General features: G+C 33.7%; 1 protein-coding gene across 1 annotated transcript; it reads right to left on the bottom strand.

The window, feature by feature from the left end:
- Positions 1-3,328: 3,328 nt before the first annotated feature.
- LOC132757303 (uncharacterized) lies at positions 3,329-5,968 on the bottom strand. Its single transcript, XM_060748550.1, has one exon. It carries the CDS (start codon positions 5,698-5,700, stop codon positions 3,778-3,780), a length of 1,923 nt encoding a protein of 640 aa, XP_060604533.1. The 5' UTR covers positions 5,701-5,968; the 3' UTR covers positions 3,329-3,777.
- Positions 5,969-20,611: the final 14,643 nt, after the last annotated feature.

Below are 20,611 nucleotides of genomic sequence, written 5' to 3'. Positions count from 1 at the left end.
TTCTCCTAATGGTATTAGAACTTGTCTGGCTGAACCTCGTAATGATCTACGAACAATCTGTAAAATGAAATTTTCTGTCAAAGAAGACTCTGATAAAAGACATTTAGTTTCATAACGCCAAACATCATAAGTTACATCACCTTTCAAAGGAGGCACTTCACCTGAAAAGAATGGTAATTTTACATCAACTTTTGGCATCTGTAATGCAGAAACATCAAAAGGATTCTGAAATGAAGTTTTAACAATAGGTGTACTGGTAGGACCTGGACCTTTCAAAACATTATACTCATCTCTAGTTAGAACCACATAATCACCAGACTTCTTCAAAGCTTCTAAAACTACAGAAATTTGCATATCAGTTAAAGGTACACTGTCTGGTTTGTCTGCCCCTGAAGTAAAACTCTTAATTTTATCTGTAAGTTTTCCACCTGTAGCCATAGTAAAACACTACAAAAATAAACACTGAAAATAGAACACAATATATAAACACAAAACCAAACCACGGGTACAGCTGCTGGACTGAAATTTCAAATAATGTGATAAATAAATAAATTCAAATTGACCTGGCCACCATCAAATCATACAGACTATAGGGAATTTCTCAAAATAGCCTATAAACCCTGAAATTTTAATCACAAATATATAATCAGACTAAATCACAACACTGACCCAAAACTGTGTCCTCTGAAACAACTGAAATAAAAATGCAACACAAATATAATATGCAAATTCCCAAATAAACAACTAATACCTCTGTACATGGTACACCTCTGGCTTCTGCATACAAAATGACCTCTTCAAAATAAACCGAATATCAGGTTCAACACAAAATAAAAGTACAATGTTACCTGGTGTGCTCACCAACTAACAGTACAAAACACACAGCTGTTACTTGGTGTTATCACCAAATAAAAATACTGTATGTATAAACTATAACGATAATCCGCAAATGTTAAGAAAGGGACAATAAGTCAATAAATCAACACCCTAAGTTTTCAAGAAAAAATAATACTGTGTTCCTAGAAAAATACCTATGACGCTGTTTGAAAAAAAAACTGATCAAAATACAAGAATGTTACCTTATTCTCTCAATAATTTTTACTGTTAAATGTTGCTAACTGGTCAAAATATATCTGATCAAGAAATTACTGAAAAAATATCTCGCGAAAATATATGAAAAATTTACGTTTTACATGTCAACACAAAAAATACACATACCTCAATGTTCACACTATACACAATTATATAAAATCCAATAATTTACAAAACAAAAATATTTACAAGGTAATTTAACAGGAGTTACCCGTTAAATTGGTATTCAGAAATAAAAAGTTCTGCTCACTGTCTTCCTCATTCCATGTGACGATTCTGTGACGAACAGATAGACCTCCAAAAGATACGGTTCTCGTCTTCTACCTCCGTAGATCTAGAATCTTCTAGTCGCCGTGACCATCCAAAAACCACACTGGCACCCAGTGTCACAGGGTCAAATATTTCTTGTGGAACAGAAACAAACTCTAGGCGTAGGTTCGATGTTTTTAATGAATCCAATAAAAATGGTCTAAAAATATAATAAAATAATTATACATCTTACAAGTACAATACATATAAAAACAAAATACATGGAAATAACAATATATACACAATCGACGCGGAATAAGAAAATACAAAAATACATAAATAAGATATACAATCAATATCTTAATCTTAATACTATTTCTTACCACAGCGTCTGTTATAACGAAGAATAAAAGATCTTTACTTATATAAAGTATTTCAATATAAATTGAAATATAAAGTAAGAAGTAGATCTAGTTGATGACTGTCAAGAGTGAGCGGGACAGGAAAAGCAAACAGTGCGCAGAAGTAAAAAAGTATTTAAAAGAACCAATGGATATCTCTCACACATAGAATCATACATAACAAACACAACAATTTGATAAGTTACAAGAAAGAACGAGTGACCAGTGTTCACGATATTGCACGGGTGAGATCGACAATGTACATCATTGACGAAAATTGTCGATTTTCACCGATTCAATACCGGAAGTGAAACTTATACGATAAAACCCAAACGAAACCGAATAAAAACGCGCGTGCACGATGTTTCCGCTTAAACAAAACTATGGAAATCCACGGCTGCCATTACCATATAATTTCAATGTTGAAAAGGAAACAATCCTGGTTCAAATCCCACTCAAGGCCTAGACTTCGACTAGTAGGACAATTATCAAGCTCGAAATCAATACAGTTCGAAACTGTAGCCACATCTTCTTTAGGAAAAGATTCAATAACTTCTCGAGAATTGGAAGACAATTTGTGTAATCGGATCCCTGATTTAGCCAAAGAAGCTTGAGTACGATTAACCAAATCAACAGCCTCAGATACTGTAGGGCAAGAAGTAAGTCCATCGTCAACATAGAAATCCCTTTTAACAAACTGAACTACATCAGCATCGGAATGCTCTACAGGTAGCTATAGCCGGTGACGGTGAGTTTCCAAATACATGTTTACACATTCTGTATTCTACAAGAGGCTTCATAGTATCATTATTTTCATGCCAAAAGAAACGTAAGTAATTTCTATCTTTTTCATTAACACCGAAACAGTAAAACATCTGTTCTACATCAACAGAAACCGCAACAAGTTCTTTCCTAAATCTAAGCAACACACCTAGGAGACTATTTGTTAAGTCAGGTCCCTGCAACAGTACAGAGGTCAGTGAAACACCCTCAAATTGAACTGCTGATTCAAAAACGAACCTTATCTTATCGGTTTCTTTAGGATGATAGACCCCAAAAATAGGTAAGTACCAGCATTCAGTACTTTCTTGCAATGGGGGAGCTATTTCAGCATGACCATTTGCAATAAGTTTTATGCATGAATTCAACAAAATGCTGTCTCTTGAGGGGATTTTTGCTCAAACTTGCCTCAAGATTACTTGCTCTATGGAGTGCCTGTGCTCTGTTGTTGGGTAATCTAGGACGGGGAGACTTGAATGGAAGTGTGGCTGACCATCTTTTACTTGAATCAAGCACAAACTCTGTACTCATCTGAAGCCAAAAAAGGTTTGATTCATCAACAGACAGAGACGGTTTGTTATCACGGACATCAGATGCGAACACATAATCATATGTAAACTGTGTTGACACATGATCATTATTATGTACATTACTACAAGGTTTTAAACAGAAGTATATCTTCCATTGTCTAACACATATGTAGAATTACATTCAGGCTCAAATGAGCCAACATCTTTTGACTCAGCAACATGGAACTTGCTCGGATATTGAGGCAAAAGTGAAGCTCGCCCATCACCCACAATATAGGTTTTCTTTACACTGACATTAGGAATAATGTGTGCAATACCAAGACACACCTCACCTATAATAACCCATCCAAGGGGCAGACGCTGTGCAAACGGGGAACCTTTCGGCCCAAAGCGCTGATCTAGCACATGGTGTACATCTGGGATATCTCGACCAAGCAGAAGTAACATTTCAGCATCTTCAACTATTTCTGGGATAAAAGGGGCTACATCAGACAAATGTGGGTGATTGGCCGCAACACTTGGTGTAGGAATCTCATTCCTATCACTTGGTATACCAGAACATTCTATAACAGTAGGCAAATCAAAATGAACACTTTTGTCAATACATTAAACAACTAAGTCATTTAGCTCTCTGCCATGTTGCTTAGAAATGCCATTACATGAAGACATAGTATATTCTACAGGTTTACCAGATACATTTAACAATTTGAACAATTTTGGTTTTGCTAAACATCTGTTACTCCGTTCATCAACAGTGGCATAGCAATAAACATAATATCTGGTGAATTTTTCACATAAATACGAACAAGTATGATTTTTGCACAAGATTTCCCTTGAACGTGATCATTTTTACAAATTTCAGTACATTTAATGTTTACATTCTGTTTCTGCTCTGTAAGCAGACTGTCATTTTGGCCAAATGATGAATCCTTCTCTTCCCTATGATTTGTTGATTTCCAAGTGTCTCTCAGTCCATATGTCGAACTCTGTTTCTCCCCACCATACGAATTTGTTGGTTTCCAAGACTCTTTACAATTACGAGCCTGATGACTAGGAGAATAACACTTATAGCACAATTTATTTTCAGAAAGAAAACTACGCTTTTCTTCTTCCGACTTACACTGAAATCTTTTACATTCTGATAAACGATGTGGTGCACCTTTGTGAATCAAGCACTTATCATTTAACACACTTGATTTCTTATCACTCTGAATTTCAGTTTTCGCCGCAGCCACACGACTACTCGATACCTTTTGATCATAATGAGAAGAATTCCGACTTCTCTGACGATTTGAAGCTGTAATTTTAAATGCAAAATTTGGACCATTAAATATGACACTGAACTTTTTCACAAAGCTTGTAAAGAAGGAGAATGGTGGAAATGGAACACTGTGACTTTCTTTGTATGTTGATGCATGAGCAATCCATTTCTGCTGCAAACTGTATGGCAATTTGTTGACAATGGGGTTCACCCCTATAGATGAATCGAAGTAGGATAGTGTTTTATGGTACTGTGGATTAGACATCAGACCTTCAATCTCCTGTAGTAAGTCTGCTAACTCGTACAACCTAACTCTGTCTTTGTTAGTCAAGATGGGAAAAGCTTGAAGCCGATTGGTCAATGAACTAAGGACACTTTCCGGGGTTCCAAATCTTTCATCAAGACGTTGCCATATTTGGATTAAAGCTTGATTGGCATCATGAAGATATGCTGTACGTAGACTTACTGCATGTTTTCTTGAGCTGGGACCCAAGTATTTTATTAGCAGATCTATTTCTTCACTACTTGACAACAACATTTCGTCACTGATGGATTTAAAGCTAACTTTCCAAGCTTGATAGTTACCACATGTGTCATTAAACTTTGTAAGTCTTGACAAAATTAAGTCTTTTCTCAACAAAAACTGAGCTGTAACACTTTTCTCCTGATCTGCTAACTTCAAATATTTCTCATTATCCTGTGTTCCATGATTTAGAATGTATTGTCCTACTTTAGACAACGGATCTTGTTCAGGTAAACTGTCCCCTAAAACAGAGCTTTTCTGTGAACTTTCTATCTTCGCTAGTTCTTCGGCTTCAGTTACAAGTACTTCAACTTCTTTTTTGTATTTTAATAATTCAAGATCTGCATTAATTTCTGCCTGCTTCTTTTTCAGATTTGTTTCCTGCTCCGCGAATTTGAAACGAACTTGTGCTGCTTTAGCCTCCACTGCTTTTGCTGTAGCTGAGTTCATTGTACTCGAAGCAACACCAGATATCTCACTCTTACCACTTTGGGACATTATTTCAATCTTTTCCGAGTTAATCATTTTGATTGTCCTAAGATATTGCCTTACCTTTTCTTCTAAATCAATGTAGGAATTGTCCAACCATGTACTTTGTGTCTCACTCTCTTTTGTTTTGACACTTTCTAAATATTTAGCATATTCTCCATATACCGCCTGCACTGCATTATGTAATTTTATACACAAGTCTTTACACTTGTTCAATGCAGAAATTGAACTGTTAACAGAAAGCCCTGAGTTTGATGCAATGTGATTCTCAAGTTCTTTTACAGTTTCATTGTACTTTGTAATAAGCTTCTGATCCTGTTGTTTAAACAACGCCATAGCTTTTTCAGTTAATATTCTAGTTCTACGAACTTCCATGTAATGTGATTATGTCGATGACCACTTCATTTGCTGCCAGTTATTTACTGTACCGGACCCAATGATAAGGGAAACGGCAAAGATTAACCATTCAATTGAAGAAATAAAGATAGTCCTTTTGTAATTATTGCTCTTTTATTCCTCAATCTTTTAGCGGTAAATACTGCAAATACAAAATAACAAACATAAGTCTACTGCATAAGCTGCACAATTATTCCAGAAAAATCATGTATTAAGTTGGTATTCAAGTTAAAAGAATACAGTGATCTTATTTAATAGTTAAAATATTCATACTATTAATATCATTACAAAAAGTAACGTACTAAATGCAAAAATATGGTACGAATGGTTTCGAGTACAAATCTTATTTCAATAGCGAAATGCCAGAAGGGCTTCCCCAAATGGGTTTATTACTGTCTATGTAACAAACAATACTGGTTGTCAGTAAAAACCATATTAACTTACACTATGCAACCTTAGAAAGTGTTAATTGCATAAAAAAACAAGTTCGCAAGGTTTACGTAGATGAAAATGCTGCTCCAAACATGGCTGACACACGAGACAAAACTATCGACAAGAATCTTAATTAACAGAAAAAAGAACAAATAGGCTTCGCGCTGGGGTAGGCATGACACGTGGCTACAAAACAACATAATCATACGTTCTGTCACATTCCATGATAAATTTAAGAGCATAGTTACATGAAATTATGCCGTTCAATAGAGCGAAAGGACTGTAGGTAATATACGAGTATTCGTTTAAACTAAATTCAATGGTAGGCCTACCAGTTAAGATACGAACAGGCGCCGGATTCTGAAAGAATACACTCATTTATTTTGAATGCCAATTAATATGTGTTTCTCGCCTGTTATAGATTGAAAAAAGGAAACACGAACGTCAAAACTATGATTACATTATGCCGAATACAGGATCTTTTTTTTATAAAGGAGTGAAGTTTCTTTTTTGTAAGATGAAAAGAAAAGTAGATCCGCTACAATCTTATTTCACGCCAGTAAATATGTGACGACTGGAAAACCGGAGCTAGTTCAGTTCTATTTCACACCTGATATAGCCTCGTTTTTAAAAATCCAAAAGGTTCGTATTAAATCCATATCACACACCATATAACCTCGTTTGTCTGTTTTTACAGGATTATAAACAAGATCCGAATTACCAACTACCTTCAGTACTTAGGTATGTAGTTGGTGATTCGCGAGAAAACCCAACTGAATCACCTGGTGAACATAAGGTATTTCCATGTTAAATGACATATCTATCATTCTATATATCCGTTTCATTATTTTCCGGAAAAAGAGGGAAAATATGTTAAGCCAATAGGTGGTTGGGGTTCACGCGAATGATCAACAAGGTCAACTCCGTAATTCTGTGTTTTCAAAAAATGTATGATGTGTTCGAATATTTCATGCTGGTGACAATAACCAACTTTTAGCTGTTAAATAGTTGGGAATTACGAATAAGCAACTACCAGCTAGTAAGTAGTTGGTTATTTAAATCTCAACTTTCGACTACAAAACTATCTAGCGAATTGTCGCTCATAAATATTTTTCACATCACAATCTTTTTGTTACTGAAATTACAAATATCTGTCAAAAAGTAAAAAATAGTGATGTAAAATAAAGAGATTATTAAATACGATTTAGAACAATACTGATTCTATTGGACCACTAAACAGCTGCAAATCTTTTATCAGACGCAGCAATGACTCGTACGATATATAGTTTTATCAGCTGACTCGCCTAAAAGAATTAATATTGTACAACAAACTTAAAGTACTAAATCAACAATGGTAAAAATATCTCCAAAAAGGTTTGGTTATAATATATATAACATAATATATAATGTAAGAGTCAACAAAGTAAACATACCATACATTGAAAATATTTAAAACGTACAAGGATTGCGTTTCTTCTTCAGAGATGTTTATATCTTAGAGAAATTGAAAGCAGGTCATTCATTTCTTAAACATAACATTTAATATATTTAAACAACAGTAACATTTCAGCGTTCAATCTTTTTATGCAAAATTACAGCAATGATCATTTTCATACAAGAAATAAAGATAGCCAATATTTACTGAAATCATGTAATAAACTTTAAGAGTAGAACAAAACTGGAGTAAGAATATTTTTAACAAGAAGCACTGCCGGGCAGGGCCAACGCTCGACGTTTTTTACTTTTTCTAAAAGCAAACAAATAAACGGTTTAAACAAATCTTTTAAAAGAAAATTAAAGAAAAAAAGAAGTTTTTTTCTAATTTAAAAGGTCTGTCTAGTCACACGTGCTGTTATGTCCAAGTATGAATCCTTTCCATAAGCAATGATAAAGTTAAGAAAATATAATCAAAATCATTTGATTGATCTTTCAATCATTTGAAATGTCAAGGTCATATCTAAATTATTCAACAAGTTTATTTGGTAACATGTAATGTTTGGTCCATGTATGAAAATTAAATCCGTACATAAATAACAAAATTATGACAACTTACCCATAATTCAATACTTTGAACTTGACGGTCAATGTCATTTAAAGCTCAAGGTAAAAGGGTATTGTCAAAAAGGTTGTTTTGTCCAAGTATGAAAAAAATCCATTGATTAATTACCAAGTTACAACCAATTATATAGCGATATAGCGATAATCAGTGAAAATTAAATAATTTGAATTTCAAGGTCAAGGTCATACATCAGTCAAAGCCAATTTGAGTTTTATATACACGAAGGTCCTGACGTACATGATGTAGATCTAACCCACTTATATGGACAGTATAACATTTTAAGGTAACAACAGTCTTAGGAAATTTTATTTGACAGGATATGGTTTTATAAATGTCATTAAATGACTTATAATTCAAGCATGAACGACCATCTACATTATATATTTAACAAATATATGTTGCATCTGTATATTCATTGAACTAAACCAGGGGAAATAAAATTGGGTATTGTTTAAAACTGATTTTTATTTTTAATTTAAGGTTTAAAAAAAAAAAACCCAAATGGGTTTGAATACGAAAGTTGGAAAATTTTTGAGTTTTTAAAAAGAAATAAAAAAATGACATATTTTTAAAGGGTTAACTGAAAATATAATGGTCAATCTTCTTTTCCCCATTCCTTTTAAAACATATAATTTTTTGACTTATTCTTTGGGTTCCCTTTTTATCCCACAAAAAAAAAACATGCAATATGGGGAATATATTGATGTTAAGGGTTTCTTTGAAATATGGGCCAAAAACTTTTAAATGAATATAATGACCCCATATTTGTGTAGCTGGGGGGAAAAATTTCCCCATCCAAAAACATTTAACCCCTGATGGAAATGGCCCTGTGGTTTTGTCTCCCTTTTTAGGCAAAAAGTAAATAGTCTTTTGTAATTCGTTGTGTTTAGGGTGGCTTTTTATTCATTTTATGTTTGTGCTTTATGTTTTATATATATTTTTATGTGTACATGTAAAGGTGGGACTTAAATAAATAAATAAATAAAAACAATATATGCGAAATTTAGTCTAAATTCTGCCCCTTAGAGGCGATATTATTGCATGTTGAAATTTCGCTAGTCTCTCAAGTGATATTTATCGCGTGAAGAACACACGACATATGAAATTTTAGACAATAATTATCGAGGCGCAAATTTATTTAATTTCGCTTGTATATATTTCACTGTATTCATGAAAAGACGCTCGATCGAGACACTAGCGAAATTAAGAACAAGCGGAAATTAGTACCTTTAGGCCTTTTGAAGCGATAATTATTAGCGACATTTTATGGACGAAATAGGACCCCTTAGCTGCTAGTATTAGTTTATTCCCACATCAATTGTAATCAAACATAGCTTTTCCTTATCACCAGTCAACTGTCAACTTGTGTTTTGCTGTTTTATCTAATTTCTGACGTCCGCCCGACTGTCTAGACAGTAGTTGTCGTCCTTCTGTGAAATCGCCATTTTCTGATAGATTAGTATATTTTCTCTACGTATTATTGTCCCACAGGATAGTGCGTGCCAATATTATTGTATTATCTTTTCTATTTTCTTTCTCTCTTACCTTCTTCTTTTTTTCCTAATTTATAATGGTCATAATATTAAGTCCTATTTAAATTGCTACACACATTAAATCGTAAATCTAAAATGGCGATCACAAAATACAAGGGACCAAAGTTTAAGTAAAAACCTATAAAACTCTTCCTCATGTACAGTTGTAATTATATTTGACTTACCTTTGAATATGTATTTGTTCATTATGTTTTAAAAGTCACAAATTCACACTTGAATATTTTGAAACTATTTTGTCGTTACAGATCCACTCCATATCTTGATAGTTGGACATGATCTACAGACAAAATGCAATGTTGCCAATGCATTCATCAAACAGAAAAATGGTTTTAAGCAATTCCTTTGCCGACAAAATTTGCTTGTCAAGAAAATAGTAGGCACAAAGGCAACGACAGTGACAGGGCGTACATTGTATATTGTCTTAACACCTAATCTCAATACCCCAGCATGGACGCATATGACCGATGGGATTTTAAGGAGGTATCAACACAAAGTCTTTGTATATGTAAGGTCACCTGGTCATGTCAATGTAAATGACGATTATTCTATAGAAACTATCAGAAACATGTTTAATATGACCCAAGTTGAGATGATCACATACTTTGGAAATGCTTTAGACACTGAGTTTGCTAGACCAGATAGTGTATACATTCATGCAAAGATGACATTTAGTGAGCGCATAGCCAAAGTAAACGAATTATTATCAGCAGTTGGTAGATCTTTGCGGAGTAAATCAAAATATGTTTATCGAGGGCAAGATGAGATCGGACCGTCTTCAGCTGTACCTCAAAAATCTTCGTCTGAAGGAAGTAATGAAGAAATACAAGAAGGTCGCGAACAGTATTTAGGTTTGTAAAACACCTCAATAAAAATTTTGCTGTCCTATGACGTCATCTCAATATTCTAATTAATCACGAATTCTTAGAAACATATACAATGTTTTACTTATACATAGAAGTTAGTAAATATGATTGGCGCTACAAGATGTAGAATTTTGTCATGTCATACCAAGCTGTTTTTTGGTTTATTGAACATAAAATCAGTATTGATACTTGGTTCAAACATATAAATATTTGTTGCAGAGCGACAAAATACCTGCGATCTCGATCTGCAAGAACATATTGAGGCAAAAGACTGGGATCTGTTAAATAGAACGCTAAGATATGGTAGAGCAAAATCAAATCACGTACGAGTTAATATCATTGGAAACCAAGGAGCTGGAAAAACCACACTTGTATCGCGCCTCCATGATCTGGATGTTAAATGCCCAGATGACGAACGGAGACCGACTGAGGCACTAGAAATTAAAGAATTGACTTCAAGATGTATTGAAATCGGAGAAGAAAAACAATGGGAAACAAATTTGAACGGTAAGGTATTGAATTTATACATTCAAAATTGATTTTGTAGGAAGTACAAGTTACCACAACAAAGATATTCCAGTGAAGATTGCTCTGTTTTGTTGATCTATACTCTAGATATTTGCATACCCATAAAGAATTTTTCAAAGACAGCATCACTTTCTGTGTTCAACAATAAATTAAAATGCTATACTTTACAAGTTTTATTTTTAAATCAGTTACATCTAAACCATTTAATACGTTTTTCATAAATGCTGTTTCAGTTAAATATTACAATTTAAGCAAATTTATCAAGATATGTTTGTAAAACATGTAAGCCCCCTATCCTCAAGCAATTAGTCACGTGGCCAGGTAGTTGTGACTGACTTTGAACTGGTGACCAAAAGCCAACAAAGGTTATGTACTGGTCATGACCAGTGATTAATAACTTTCAAGATAATGAGCGGAAAACACACTACATTTCAAGGCCCCTGCGACCTTGACCTTTGAAATAGTGACCCCAAAATCAGTAGGGGTCATCTAACGTTATGACCAATCACTATGTGAAATATGAAGACATTGTAACGAATAGTTTTCAAGATAATAAGCTGAAACTATTCTGACATTTAAGGCCTCTGTGACCTTGACCTTTGACCTAGTGTCCCCTCATGTACAAGTTATGAACAATCAGTATGTAAAAATTAAAGACGTTGTTAAATATTGTTTTCAAGATAATGAGCTGAAACATTTTTACATTTAAGGCCTCTGTGACATTGACCTTTGACCTATTGACCCCAAATAGCGATCATCTAGTTATGACCAATTAATAAGTGAAATATGCAATCTTATGAAAATCAGCTCCTAAATTACGCTACGCATTAGGATCTAACATTCGTTCATAGTCTACTTCTCGTGGTCTTTCTAACAACCAATAATTGGCGAGTTTTAATTATTGTCACCTTCTCGTGGTCTGTATAACAACCAATAATTGGCGAGTTTTCGTTATTTTGAATTTTTTTCAGGTTCTTATTTTAACCTTTGGAAAATCAATACTGAGTAGGCAGTTTTCACGATTTCGAGAACAAACATGACATTGTCGATCTAGACGATAGGTAAACTGGCAAATCAATATTGCCCATTAAAGATTGACCTTATCATTTCAAGTTAATTTGTTAAACATTACTTCAAATATTCTTTTTCTAACAAAAAACAACCATTTGTTTAACTTCCCCGGATATACGGTATTTTGATACTACTTCTAATGCCTATCTGTAAAACCGGTTTGATGGCATGGCTTAAAATAGCTTTCTCGGGTAATCCGAATTATAAAGGAGGTGGTACTATACGGTCGTCCATCAGGATTCTACATGGAAAGAATTCTTCCATGGAAGAAAATGAAGTTAGAAACTGATCTTTAAGTTCAGCATTTTGGTGAAATAATTGAAGAACTTTGTTTATAAATAGGTTTTTTCAAGGGATAATTAAGGCGGTAACTATGTGGGGTCTACCGAACGGACAGACCCACCGACTGACCGGACCTATTCGACCGACATTAGTAAAACAATATACTCCGTGGGTTGAGATATTGGTCGGAAACCGTTTTTACATACAAGGTCAATGAGACTTTGATTAAATTAAAAGGGGTTTTCTACTGGCCAAGACGTTTGAAGGTAAAGGGTCGATGTTGTCGAGATATTGATCAGAAACCGTTTAACCTATGAGATCAAAGTGGTATTGACATCTGACCCATTGACCCCAATCATCCATTGAGGTCATCTTTTGACAAAAAAAATGCATTTGATAAGTTAGACGATCCAGGGTCGATGGGTTTTTGAGTAATTGATAGGAAACTGTTTTGACATACAAGGTCAATATGACCTTTACCTTTGACCTCTTGATTCTAAAAACAATAGGAATCGTTTACTGGCCGAGACCGATGCACCAATGAAGTTTGAAGACCAAATGCGCATGGGTTGTCAAGTAATTGATCAGAAACCGTATTTGCCCTCAAGGTCTATATGACCTTGTTCGTTTGCCCCTTGACCCCAAAATTAACAGGGGACTCATCTACTCGCCAAAACCAATGTACCTACAACGCTTGAAAACCAACAGCCTTTGGGTTGTCAAACTATTGATTGGAAACCATTTTCTCTACAAGTCCAATGTGGCCTTACCTTTGACCCCTATACCAAAAAATAGGGTCAATACCCATACTAAGTTTGAAATTCCTAGGCCTAAGCATTCTTTAGTTATTGATCGGAAACCATTTGGTCTATGGGCCGACCGACAGACAGACAAATGCAAAGCAATATACACCCACTTCTTTGAAAGGGGAGGGGGGGCAAAATAATACAAAATTGACGACCAAGGCTGTTATTATGCTGTTTTCAATTTTGATTTAACGTAGATAAATCTTTACACGACCTTGAGAGTCACTCGTGATCTGTTCTAAGTCAATATTCAAATGCAAATCTTGTTTCTAAAGCAATCTTTATTTCACACTTGATACAACTTATCAATGGAACATATATCAAGTTATTTTTCTGAACATGGGGCTTTAAACTGTCTATGAGGTCTTTCTAAAGAAATTTTATGTTCAAGTATGAAGACATAACATTTATAAATGAAAAAGAATAATTCAATTTATCCAGTATTGGACCCTAAAGATCAAGGACGACCTTGAGAGTCACTCGTGATCTGTTCTAAGTCAATATTCAAATGCAAATCTTGTTTCTAAAGCAATCTTTATTTCACACTTGATACAACTTATCAATGGAACATATATCAAGTTATTTTTCTGAACATGGGGCTTTAAACTGTCCATGAGGTCTTTCTAAAGAAATTTTATGTTCAAGTATGAAGACATAACATTTATAAATGAAAAAGAATAATTTAATTTATCCAGTATTGGACCCTAAAGATCAAGGACATTTATGAGATCAAATACAGTTTTCTGTAAAACTTAAATCAGCATTTTTGTCGGTGCTAGGGATGTGGTACTTACTTTTCATCATTCCTCGGGAACAGGTTCAATAAAAGCAAGTCTTTTCAAGTAATTGTATTGTTTTGATTGCTTCGAGAGTTATCTTTACTTTTCCTAATTTTGGATAGTTGTGGGAAAGCTCGAAATAACAAATCAAGCAGGTTTTAATAATTTGAATTTTAGTTCAATGTCAATCGTGAGACAATTATCAAGGTAAGAATTTAAACAAATATGATCAATGTTGAGTTTCCGGTATTGAAATGTTAAAGAAATTGAGAAATTGTCGATTAAACTGAATGTTTCACACAGTGCTGGAAGTTAGTTTATTTTAGAACCAGTTTCATAAATATACTTTCAATCTTTGTTATTTTTCCTTTTTACGAAAAAAATGTCTCATCACGAACTTTCACAGGAAATAGAGATTATGATACTGCGTACACTCTAAAAAATCAAGATACTGCGTACACATTTATACACTTTCTTCGAAGCAGTCTAAGATCATAACCACGGGGGAGGAAGTGTTACACGAGGGATGGAGTTCTTATGATAACTTGTCAATGAGTTCTTGTGATAAGTGTCATGGAGTTCGTCGGAAAACGATTGTATTTACTGCAAAAACACTCGCCAAATATGGTAATTTTCATCTTTAAAAAGTGAGTTGTAGGTGCTTAGTTAAAACTTAGTGATTAAGCTTGCCAGAAATACTGTAGTATGTGTCAAAAACTTATTCATAGTCCATTTTTTATTGTCTCTTGCTTAAAATCTGGTAGTTTTGAGTAAAATTTTCAAATCATTTGCCAATTCGCAAGTATTGACCTGTTTAATTCAAGTCTTCATCCTTGCCATACATAATTTCCTAATCATAATGTAAAATTGCAAACATAAAGCCCCGGCTAACAAATTTATACCCGATTTTTCAAATGTCCCGGAGTTCTTTTGATACTCAAAATATGTCCTGGAGTTAGTATGATAACTTTTGTTACTGCCAATGTGTTTCTTGCGTTTAATCACGGCACGTTTTATTTTATTATTCTTATTCTTATTATTCAATAAGGTTGTAAATATTTATGTAATATAATACGCACATCCTTTACATAAAAAGGTGGATAAAATGTTGATCTTGAGTGTCTGCAAAGGATAAACATGTGATAGGCTGTCATCTACAGTGAAGATTGAATCGGCGGCAGTATCATAACCTAAACCACAAAACAAAACTGTCTCAAAACTTACACGTTGTTCTCAACCATCTTTCTTAAGCAGATAATATATAGTTGTGATAAACAAGGACATGTATAAAACTAGAATAATTTCTTCAAACCTATGTTTCCAAAAAGTACCACAATATGATAAGAACTGAACTGCGGTTGGCTCTATAACTACTGAACTCTCAAACAAATTTGTAAGTCCCTCCGGGTTCGAGCGAAATAAGTTTGACTTAAATATATTTTGTTATCAATTACAGCAAAATGAACAGAGTTTCCTCAACTAAGATTACAAAGGGGAAATGCCCAAACATCGGCAGAAAAATATACATGAAGACACCATTTTTGAGCGCATTTTATCATGAAAATAAATGCTCTACATCAATCCTTTTTCCGGTCTACGAAATCTGCGTCAGCAAAAATACCATAAAAAAGAAACGGGGATAGATAGATAGATGGATGGATGGATGGATGGATGGATGGATGGATGGATGGATGGATGGATGGATGGATGGATGGATGGATGGATGGATGGATGGATGGATGGATGGATGGATGGATGGATGGATGGATGGATGGATGGATGGATAGATAGATAGATAGATAGATAGATAGATAGATAGATAGATAGATAGATTTATTTCGGCAAAGGAAGCATATACATAGTTGACAATATAACATAGGATAAAATAATGAGCATTTTTAAATACTATATCACATACGAGAAAACTATGACATGCTCACCAAAACCAAGGATAACACAAAAAAGGGCTAAAAAGTTCTTATTTGCATTGTGGTCCTTTGTATTGGCGGCATGACATAGAGAGGCAGACCTAAATATAATCATGTTTAAAAATACTAATAAATCATAAAAATGTATATCACAGTCAAATCTTGAGTTAATGATCATGATGATACTGTTTACAGCTAGGATTTAAAACACATTACTAAAATTGTAAAAAGATAATTAGCAGACAATTTAAAATCTTGAGCCGAAATATGTAAAAACATAGTTAAAAATTAAATACTGTTCATAAGATGACTTTTGATGGCAACCTTAAAACTGTGTAACCTGTTGATCTCCGTTAACGCTACAGGTAAATCATTCCTTAATCTAATACCAGAGAAAGCAAAGGATTTAGAACCCTGACCTTTGACCTTAGGTAGACAATACCCACCCTTTTGATTAAGTCTTGTACTATAATTATGTACGGAATCTTGCGAAATAAAGTGTCCAGGCATGTAATCCGGAGACAGGCCATTTTTTTATCTTAAAAACATGACACAACATTATCTGTTCAACTCCTCTGTGGACCGGTAACCAGTTAAGGGACTTAAAGTGGGATGGATCAATATGGGCTCTGGAATCCAAGTCAAGTACAAATATCATTATTCTATTTTGACAAGTTTGTAACTTTTTTTTTAAAGACTGTGTCAAGCTATTATACCAAACAGAGCATGCGTAATCATAGTGACACTGAATAAGAGACATAACCAGAAGTTTCTTGGTATGCTGAGTAAGAAACTCTTTCTTGCGGTAAAGGAATTTTAACCGAGAGTTGGACTTTTTAAGAACAGACTCGGCCATGGAGCAAAATGACAGATTTTGGTCTATAGAGACCTCAAGATACTTGATAGATGAAGTGATTTAATGGATGTACCAGAACAGGTTATATGCAGGTTAGATTGTGACCTAAGCTTTTGTCTGGACCCAAATAAAATTGACTCGGTTTTACCCAAGTGCAATGACAACTTATTGTCCACTAACCATTGGCTGACCAATTCCATATCATATGTCAATGCCTTTTCAACAAGAGATATAACTTTTACCAGATACAAGGATACCAGAATCATCAGCATACAAAAGCAATTTATTTTTGACCACAGCTGACACATCATTTGCATAAATTAAAACGAGAAGGGGTCCAAGGATTGAGCCCTGAGGAAGACCACATGTTATTTTGGAATTGGAAGTATAAGTACCAGAGACATCTAAAAGCTGCTGTCAATCTGATAAATATGATTTGAACCAATTTAGGATGTCAATACTAAAACCTGATGCTTGCAGTTTCATTAAAAGAATGGAATGGTCGACTGTGTCAAACGCTTTCTGCAAATTTAGCAGCACCATACCAACAACATTACCTTTATCGTTTTCATACCTGATAAAGTCTGTAAGGTGAATCAGACAAGTATAAGTAGAGAAGCCACTCCTGAAATATACAGCAGATCTTTATCCTTAAAATAAGCTTTAACCTGGTCATAAACCACCTTTTCAAGGATTTTAGATACAACATTTAAAATGGACACAGGCCGGTAATTACCAACAGACAATTTGTCGTTCTTTTTATAGAAGGGAACAACTCTTGCAGATTTAAGATCATCAGGGACTTGACCTTGGATAAGGGATAAGTTTATAATATGACCTAATGGACTAGCAATAACTGGGGATCCATCTCTGATAAAACGTGATGGTATACCATCTAAGCCAGAAGCTTTTTTGACGCCTAATGAAGTTAAGTATTTAAGAACTTTACTTTCAGAAACAATAGAAAAAGAAAAACTGTTTGCAAAAACACCCTTATTTGCATAAAAAGTATTAACAAAATTCGTAACAAATTTATGCACACTTTCTGGCAATTTTTCAACAAGTTTACATGCAACTGTTGTATAAAATTTATTAAATGATTTAGCAATAACTTTCTGATCAAAACACACATTATCATCGATATTTAAACAAATATTTGAACTGGTTGAAGATGAACCCTTCTTGAAAGGCAAACCAAGATTTGTAACAGTTTTCCATAAAGAGGTTGAGTCATTTTTGTTCTCCTCAAGTGTATTAGTAAAATATTTCTTTTTTTGCTTTGGCAACAAGATACTGAACTTTGTTCTTGAGAGTCTTAAATGAGATACATTGTATCTCAGAAATATCTCATTAACTAAAATACACTCAAAACCAACATTGTATATCCCCATTCTTGTTAAAAAATGAGCGTTCTACCTTTCATGATGATTTACAACCTTATTGAATAATAAAGAACGCTAACACATGCCGTGATTTAGCACAAAAAACACATTGGCAGTAACAAAAGTTATCATAAGAACTCAAGGACATATTTTGAGTTATCAAAAGAACTCCGGGACATTTGAAAAATCGGGTATAACTTTGTTAGTCGGGGCTTTATGTTTGCAATTTTGCATTATAATTAGGAACTTATGTATGGCAAGGATGAAGACTTGAAATAAACAGGCCAATACTTGCGAATAGGCAAATAATTTGAAAAATTTACTCAAAATTACAAGATTTTAAGCAAGAGGCGATGAAAAATGGACTATGAATTAGTTTTGACACATAATACAATATGTGAGGCAAGCTTAATCATTAAGGTTTGATTAAGCACCTAAAAGTCACGTTTTAAAAATGAAAATTTCCATTTTTGACGAGTGTTTTTGAGGTATATACAATAGTTCTCCGACGAACTCCCTGACAGATATCACAAGAACTCCTTAACAAGTTATCATAAGAACTCCATCCCTCGTGTAACACTTCCTCCCCCGTGATAACGGGATCAAATGAATAACACTGGCGAACAAAAAATAAAATAATAAAAAGTTAATTAAAATAAAAAGTAGATTCAAATCCTGTGATTAAATATGCTCAGTTAAAATGTTTAATATGTACATACTAAAAAGGTTTGAGTTTAATATTTTTCATTAAATTTGTTTATTTATTCATTGATGTAACATTATACTGATAATTTTTTTCTTACAAATCTATAGCTCATTTTTTCTGAGTATTACTACTTGACATATGATTATACGAAGCGTCAATCCTTTGAACGCAAGTTTGAATGCCATTGTGGAAAATGAGAATTGAAAGAGAAATATTGCCAGTAAATTTTGTATTAACGACCTCTTATTTAGGAGTTCGGTGCTTTAATATGCAGTTGCAAACCTTTGTGCACCACGATAATTTATTAAAATAAACTATTCTAAACTAATAGTTAATCATACACATTACAATAAGTTGTTAATGAAGTTGTTAAATACCATATACATGTAATATATTCTATCTTTATTCCTTTTGCCCTACGAATATGCGCACGCATGAAATGCAACATCCGTTTAATGGAAAATTCGTATCGTAAAACGGCCTAAATGCTCTTAGGCAAACAATTGTTAAATTTCGTATGATAAGAATCTTGTATAAAGTAAGGTGAGAAAGTAAATTTCAGCGTGGTCAGAAAAGGAAATATATATCTTGATTTTGAGTGAACTGTGCTATAATAAAGCAGGGTATGGAGTACAATGTTTCCAAATTTGTTACTCACAAATGGATGCACATCAACCGACTATATAAGCCTTTAAAGAACGTTTATATTAGAAACACTAAGGCGGAAACAAATTTAACCACCACCAATAAAGTCCAACTATTGATTTTCTTGACGTGTTAAAATGGAAAAACCATCTTGATTTTGTTTGCTCTGTGTTGTACATATAGCTAAATATGTCGTTCAAATGTCTGTAGGCCTACTGAATTTGTGATTATATTACTGCATATCTAAACTCCACACCGTGTTATATTATAGCACAGTTCACTCCAAATAAAGATATGTTTCCTTGACTAACATCCTTGAAATTTACACTCTCACCTTACTTTATACAAGATTCTAATTATACGAGTTTTATTAACTTGTTTACCTATAAGAGCATTAAGGCCGTTTTACGATACGAATTTTTATTAGAAACGGATGTTGCATTTCGTGCAAACGCATTCTGCATAGGACAAAAGTTTTAAAGAAAGAATATATAGTATCGGTATTCAACAACTTTATTAACAACTTGATGTTAAGTGTAACATTAACCATTAGCTTAGAATAGTTTATTTTGATAAATAATAGGTGCACGAAAATTTGATAGTGCATGTAATGTAAAGCACTTAACTCCTTATTAAGATATCGTGAATACGAAATTTTATGGACAATATTTGTTTTCCACAATGGCATTCAAACTTGCTTTTAGAGGTATGACGTTTCGTATATGTCAAGTAATGATACTCAGAAAAAAAAAACAAATGCCTATTCAAAGGTCACATTTGTAAGGGTCATCTTGACAAAACGATGTCGATCGCCTTAATGTTGTCTGGAGAAGAATTCGCGACAAAATCGGCATACATTTATTCCTTTAAATGAGCTATAAATTTGACAAAAAAATTAATTATTTTAAAATGCAGTGTACAAGAAAATTTATCAGTTTAGAGTGTTACATGAATGAGTAAACAAATTTAATGAAAAATATTGAACTCAAACCTTTTTTAG

The sequence above is a fragment of the Ruditapes philippinarum genome, unplaced genomic scaffold, assembly GCF_026571515.1.
Source record: "Ruditapes philippinarum isolate M1 unplaced genomic scaffold, ASM2657151v2 ctg5598_1_1_1_1, whole genome shotgun sequence".
NCBI classification, from domain to species: Eukaryota; Metazoa; Mollusca; class Bivalvia; order Venerida; family Veneridae; genus Ruditapes; species Ruditapes philippinarum.
Note: the sequence above shows the minus strand (reverse complement) of the source record. Positions and strands in the feature narration are given on the sequence as shown.

Bases quoted from the DNA above. Each gene is read 5' to 3' on its own strand.
- LOC132757303 (XM_060748550.1), bottom strand. From the start codon at position 5,700: ATGGAAGTTCGTAGAACTAGAATATTAACTGAAAAAGCTATGGCGTTG.